Genomic DNA, 7,045 nt, shown 5'->3' with positions numbered 1-7,045 from the left:
TGTGTCAGCACTGCTCAGCAGTAACGAAAACATCCCTGTATTATCAACACTGTTTTCAGGAAAAATCCAAACCGTAGCCCCATACTAGCTGCTGTGAAGAAAATTAACTCTGTCCCAGCCAAAACCAGCCCACTGGCTAATCTAGAATTTCGAGTGGTCCTGCTTTGAGTGTGGTGTTGGTCCAGATGATCCTTGGAAGTCCCTTCCGGTCAACCCTTATGTTGGTGAATTTTTCACGAACAACCTTAGTAGGTTTATAGCTGAGTCCTAAACAAATCCCAGTGTCTCACAGATAAAAGGTTTTTTTGGAGCATGCTTATGTGGGGCAAAAATACAGTGCTGACCTGACACTAAGTGTTGTAGTAGTGAGGTAATTAGGCAGACGGTTTCCTCTTGCAGTTAGTGTAGGAAATGGAGTCAGGGAATTAATTAATACTCAAGCTATTCTTGGCAGAAGGCTAAGAGCAGACAATTGCATTAGTATGGCATTAGTAAAACACGTACCTTTGTTTCCCATGCCTCTCCTGATGTATCCATAATGTAGGGCTAATTACTGAGACCCGTAAGGCCTGAAAACAATGACCAGGTTAAGTAGTGTTGTAGTTTCCTGGCTCGGTGCTCGATGGAGGTCAGAGGGGTCTGAAATGGATGAATGGCATGTTTGCCAAAGTGGGAGTTTTAGGTACAATATAGATAAAGTCCAAATTGTGGAATAGCAGAGCTGGATATCATCTGTGAAATCCGACGTCACCGTTTACATGTGTCAAGCTGTGTAGGTTTCTGTTGTATTGAACTGTACCAAATAAGAGTGATTTTCGTCGAGTGATTTTTCCCTAGTATGTTCAAAAATGCCACTGTGGATCAAAATTTAGTGATCTTGTCCATTATGAAAACTTGCAAATGTGCTCACCTGTTGACTTTCCCATTGTGTCTGACTTACAGAGCCAGGGATTTAAGTAGACATTAAGCATTCCCAGCTTTGTTGCCATACACTTAAGTTTTCCAGTGGGTAACTTTTTCCACTTTGTCCTCACTCTCAGCCTTAATGAATTTCATGTAGTTTCTTTTAATCTTGGGACTTGCATTCATTTCGTTATTCAGGCAACAAAGGTTGTCTGTATCAGGGATTCAGTGTATGTAAGCTCTAACCAGGATTAAAGAACAAGTTAAAAATGTGTGTCTCTTTTGCAGTTTATTACCTTGTCTCTAACGACACTCTTGCAACCTCGTACAGGTGAATGTTCCCAGACATTTGCCATTCAAGATTGGGAAGATAAAGGAGGCTGCATGTGGAGGGACTGGCAATATTGTGTTAACGGGTGAGTTCGCTTTTACAATCATCCTCTTTAGTGCAAGGCCATGCAGTAGGTGGATTGTAACATCATGGAGCAAGCATCTTGTTCACTGGAAACAGGGAGGTACCGTCTGTTACAAGGAAAGCTGTGAGACTGAGAAACGTGTGATTTAAGAATGTACTAGGGGAGTTATTTTCCCTAGCTGCAGAGTATTGCTTCCAGTATGTGCCTTGTGAGCACTTAAACAAACTATAACAAGAGCATGGTCGCTGCTTGCTGTTCTGATCCCTTGTTTGTTGATCCCACGGGCCATGTGTGGCCTATAATGAAGATGGATATAGGGAGGAAGTAAGGCAACATTTGAGAGAAAGAAGAGCCCTTCAGACTCAATATAAATCTGACATGTAAATAAATCTTGATAAACTAGGCTGGAAATTAGAGAGTTCCGAGAACAGCGGAACTCCACAGCAGGCTTCTTAGTGAGTGCTGCTTTGGATTGCCAGTGGCCAGGGGAGCACAGCTTGAAAGTCACGGAATAAAGGAGTGAGGGAAAGGATTGCACTACTTTTATGAAGGCTCCTCTCAAGGAAGACCTTCATATATATGATGCAGTTGCTGTGATGACAGGACATTTGAGCTTCTAGCATGAAGGGAGCAGAGCTAGCAAACATAGCGACTTACTCTGTCTTACGCTGTCCAACTGCTGCCTTTCCCAGGCACCCAGCTTAAGGCAGAATGCCAGACAGTGACTAGCCTACCACTGGTTTGGCCATGCCTCAAAGGAAAAAGCGGTGATGATAAAACATTCAGCCTCTGTCCCGTCAGTCAATAAGCTGAAGTATTTTATCCAGCCCACACTGTGTTGACATTTTTTCCCCATGAAAGTTTTGCCTGTGAAGATTGATCTGCTTGCACAGCTTAGGAAAAAATTAGAGCATTTGAATGGGAATGCATTGTTTGCTACTTCTAAATAATCAAAAGGTGCTTAGACTGCTCTGGGAGAAAGGAAAATATCCCTTTGGATCTGATTAACTCTTGGTCATGGCATGAATTCACAAGCACAGACTTTCTTACAGAATGTGTTCTTATTGTAATACAGAAGAAGGAAATGTTTTTGTCTGGGGATATGGAATTCTTGGGAAAGGACCAAACCTAATAGAGACAGCAGTGCCAGAGATGATCCCACCCAGCCTTTTTGGCTGGTCAGACTTCAATCCGGACATCCGTGTTGCTCACGTTCGCTGTGGACTCAGCCAGTTTGCGGCACTTACAAGTAAGTTTCCAGTCCTACTGTCATGGAGAAGTCACATTGCTGTATTATTGGCATTTAAAAGAAAAACAAAAAAAGCACCCGTCTTTCTTTAAACTTAAAGCACACTGGAATGCAACAGGAGGGGCGGGCAGCACTAACTTATGCTTTAATTAAGAAAGTGTTATTCTACTAAAGCAGACAAAAAATTGCTCTCAAACAGGAAACCTGGGAAGGTTTTTTCATTTCCTTGTACAGAGTAAGTCAGTCAGTTGCACTTCAGAAGCAGCAGGAATTTATGTGATAAATGAACAAACTAAAACTGAGTCTAAATCGGAGCTAGGTGTCAGGGTTTCTTGGCTCTTCTGACCAATTCAGTTAGCAATCTGAGGTGGGAAGACCTACACATTTAATGTGTAAAGGGTATGATCCTCTGGTATGTACACCCTGTACTTGATACCAGCCTTTAAAGAAAGCTTTGAATTTGAAAGCCACTTAAAAATGGGCAGCAGAGGGCAGCAGCACAGAAAACCCATGTACTCGATAGCAAAAGTAATAGTTTACTAATGAAAAGTGCCAGGTGCCAACGTGCTTGGTCCTTCCTGGGGAAGTGGCATGCATGACGCTATCAGTCAGGTTACGGGGTGCTTGTAACTGGTCTCCCCCTGGTATTCAGGAAGCGTTAGAAACTGCGTTCCAGTTAAATTGTACTTGCATTGTAGATTGTGTTTTGGTTGTCTCTGCTGTGGGGCTGATCTAAACACTTCTGAGATCTACATATTTTGCTGAGGGGCTTAAAACTTTCCAACTCTGTTGAACGCAAGTTTTTTTTCTTTTTCCCCAGTTGTGCTGATAGCTGGTGTGGGTCAGCTGTAATTGTCTAACTTCTAGCACAAATGGTTCACTTCACCACAAACGATTCCCTGGAATCTCTTCTGCTCCACTCTTTCTTCAAATAAAATTCCAAAGCAAGAGCAGTAAGAGGGAGAAGCAAAGACTTGTGCCCAGAACTTGCTGCTTGTCCTGCTCATTAGGCATCACTTTCCCCAAGCACAAGTACATTTATTATACTTGGAACTAAACTCGATGGCTTTCATACTGCATGTATAACCCTTTATATTCCCAGAAGCACTGTAGCCACACTTGCCAGCATCACAAATAGAATTCTTCCTTTTAATGACTACTTTTAATGACTATGCCCTATTTTTTTTTTTTTTTTTTTTTTTTTTTTTTTTTTTTTTTTTTTTTTTTTTTTTTTTTTTTTTTTTTTTTTTTTTTTTTTTTTTTTTTTTTTTTCCTGTATAGACAGAGGAGAACTGTTTGTATGGGGCAAGAATCTAAGAGGGTGCCTGGGAACTGGAAGAATGGAAGACCAATATTTCCCATGGAGGGTAAGGACGGTAGTATTAAGGCCAAGAGTATATTCTTCAGCTAGTCTTTGTTATCCTGAGGGCAAGAAACATCATATGCTGCATAGTTTTGTTGAGTAATTTTGTAAGAAGTGGAAGCCTAAGGTGACTGTAGAACTGCTTTGTTTTCCAGAGATCCTTGCCTAGCCTGCTTAGGGATGGGAGGTATTGAGTAAATTTTTTGGGTCTTCTGGTTCTGCTATTTCAGTATAGATTTCAGATCCCAAAGCAAAATCTGGTGCTGTACCATCACTTCTGAACAGTTCTTACCTTCCTCCTGTCCACAGTCTTCTACTTGCTACCCCTTACTGCCTCTTCCCTCCCCTTCTAACCTGCACTTCACTTTTGTACGTGCTGCAAAGAAAACCACCAGTATTGGTCATCTGTGGCCCAAAAGACTTGCATGGCACATCTAAATTAGGTGAACGTTTTGGTCATGGTGGTCAGGCTATAGTGGCAGCAGGTCCACATAGCAGTGGGCTGCCTTCCCCTCCTCCTCTTCCAAGTCAGGCAGCTGTGGTGGTGGGTCACTGGACTGCTTGTGTAGTTACAGTAGGAGGTCCTTAGCCACTGAACTGTTTTCATAGCTGTTTCGCAACGCTTCCAGTTCCACTCCCTTCTCTCAGATGGCTCTGAGAGCCAGACTCTGTGGGTGTAGAAGAGGCTTTGGCTCTGGAGTTCAGCACTCAGCCTAACAGATGTTCCCAGTCTCCATGAAGGCCAAGTAGGAGAGGAGGGAGGCAATCAGTTGGACCACCCTGGAGTCCTTTTCCGTGTGTCTGAACTTGCAGTGGATGTGTTTCTCTGGCATGTAGAGCATTTGCCTAAAATCACACTGCTGTGGCTGAGTGGAGCCTCTGAATTCACCAAACGTGGCATGTCCAGGTTTCCCTAAGTGTGGACACGGAGGATTATGCTCCCTCAAACAGCCAACTCCTGTCTGACATTACTACGGCAATGTACCGAAACAAGGGCAGTTACCAGGGTACTTGTCTGTGACCTCCTGCCCTAGAACTGGCCATCTCTCCTCTCCCTTAGCTCTAAGGAAAACTTCCGCTTGTAGCCTCTGCTTTCCTTGAATTTGGAGTCAACTTTTAGTGAAAGAGCTATAACTACACTAGTGAGCTGGGTCTGCTTAGCATCAAAGCAAAAACTGCCTTAGGCTGAGTTGAGCTTTTGCCTCGTTCCAGTCCTTGCTGATGAGAGAGGAGGCAAATCCTTGTGGTGCTTGGGCAGATCCTCTTCCTGCTGTCTGGATTACTCTCTGTTTGGTCGTGCTGTTTCTGCTGCTGAACAGATGGGCTGAGGCTAGTCTCCTCGCTGTCTGCTAGCGAGACCTCTCTTTCTGTCCTTCCAAAGGTTTATGTGCTTCTGTGAAGGGAGAAAGGGAACATTTCACAGCTCAATGCACAAACATGTCTGGTGCTGAATCTTGCTTTCTCTGCGTTTTCAAGATGGCACTTTCATAGGTACAAGTCCCTGTGAAACCAACTGGCATGTTAAGCAGAAGGAGGATGAGAAGTATGAAATATCAGGTGCAAAGTACCAGCTTGAGAAATAATCCATTCTTTGTGTGTCTGATCCAGGTGACTGTTCCTGGTGAGGTGGTGGATGTTGCATGTGGAGTTGATCATATGGTAAGCATGGTTAAGTCTTTCACCTAGTGATATCGCTGGGCCTCAGCACTGTGCTAAGAAGACAGGGGGACTCGGTGACGAGCTTCTTGGAAAGGAAGACTCATTCTGTGAAGCCAAGCAAGAAGTGACTGTGAGCAGAGACAGCCATAGCAGTGCCTGGGTGTGTTGTCATCTCTGCATTGTTGAAATGCTCCAGCCTGGCTGCAGGAAAAATTTACATTCCCCGAGGAGAGTGGAAATGCAGGGAGTGATCTGGCTGGTTCATGATGAGCTCCCAAAGAGTCTGAGGCCCATCCCACAGCCGGTGAGTCCCTCTGTGTGTAAGGATGAAGAGCATCTCCCTCAGGGAAAACTGGCGTGAGGTGAAATCTGTAGCACAGGACATTCGTTTATGGATGCTTTCCCTGTCACCAGCTCTGGGGTGTCAGTGTTGGGTTGAGCCAAACTATTTCTCAAGGGAAAGGGTTTTTTAATAACTGTTTTTTATGTGGAAGAAAAGTCGTGCGGCTGGGGGGAGTCCAGCACAGCCGTCCTCGGCGTCCGCCACCAGCTGTACTCTGCCCAGGCTGCTGTTCCCTGTGGAAGCTGGATGCACGGCCGGTGGCCTGGAGGCAGTGGTGTGCTAGCAGGGAAAGGAGTCTTAATGGGCAAGAAGCAGAGCCTTGTTTCTTGGTACTTTCTTAGCAGAGAAGTTGTGGTGAGCGCGTTTAGGACACAGTAGGCTGCCGGAGGTGGGATGCAACAGCTGTATGTACCTGTAGCAGGCACTTACCAAATGTGTGGGAAACTGTCTCCTGTGAAATACTCCAAACATCAGGCAGAGTTGTATAACTTTTTTCTGTGTGGGATACTTCTACTGTGTAAGTTATTTTGGCAAAAATCCAAGCTGATAATGTTTTTAATAAAGTGGTAATGGAAATACTCTTGAGCTTGACTTCACACACGGGCTGCTCAGTCTTGCAGTCTGCATTTAAACTTAAGCATTTTGGTTCACAGTGATGTGACAGGAAACCTCTTTTGTCAACTGAGGCACCTCTGCACCTGCAGGACTGATACTGTTGTAGGCAGGCGCTGTATCCACCGTCCCAGGGGACACCACGTACTCACACTTTGGCTCCGTTTATCTGAAATTCTGTATCAAATCTGTTGTGTAACTACCAAAACTCAGGGGGTAAACTACCTTGATGAAGTAAGTCTTGAAGGACTTTGCATAAAATATAGGAGAGTTGAAACAAAGTACACAGAAATAGAGATGTATATGAGTTGTTATTAACGTTACTGTGTAACTGGTATTGCTGTGGTGGGTTGAGGCAGAACAAGCAGAAAGCTACCGTTAAATTGTGGCAGACCTTCACTGCAGTGAATTCCCATTAAGTTAGCTTTAATTTATGCCACCTTCTACATGCGACTTGGGCAACTTGAGCTGCCCAAACATGTCTTGCTGGCCTCATGGGA

The 7,045-nt window shown here is 44.2% G+C and overlaps 1 protein-coding gene across 1 annotated transcript in view; it reads left to right on the top strand.

Annotated features, from left to right (window-relative positions):
* The window catches only part of RCC1L (RCC1 like), a 17,993-nt gene extending 11,165 nt beyond the window's left edge, over nt 1-6,828 (top strand). Inside the window, exons 9-12 of the mRNA XM_009276448.1 lie at nt 1,235-1,319; nt 2,395-2,568; nt 3,850-3,935; nt 5,540-6,828. Coding sequence (XP_009274723.1) covers nt 1,235-1,319; nt 2,395-2,568; nt 3,850-3,935; nt 5,540-5,617 — 423 coding nt within the window. The 3' untranslated portion in view covers nt 5,618-6,828. The remainder of the gene's footprint in view (nt 1-1,234; nt 1,320-2,394; nt 2,569-3,849; nt 3,936-5,539) is intronic.
* Nucleotides 6,829-7,045: the final 217 nt, after the last annotated feature.

The sequence above is a fragment of the Aptenodytes forsteri genome, unplaced genomic scaffold, assembly GCF_000699145.1.
Source record: "Aptenodytes forsteri isolate BGI_AS27 unplaced genomic scaffold, ASM69914v1 Scaffold209, whole genome shotgun sequence".
Classification (NCBI taxonomy): Eukaryota; Metazoa; Chordata; class Aves; order Sphenisciformes; family Spheniscidae; genus Aptenodytes; species Aptenodytes forsteri.
Note: the sequence above shows the minus strand (reverse complement) of the source record. Positions and strands in the feature narration are given on the sequence as shown.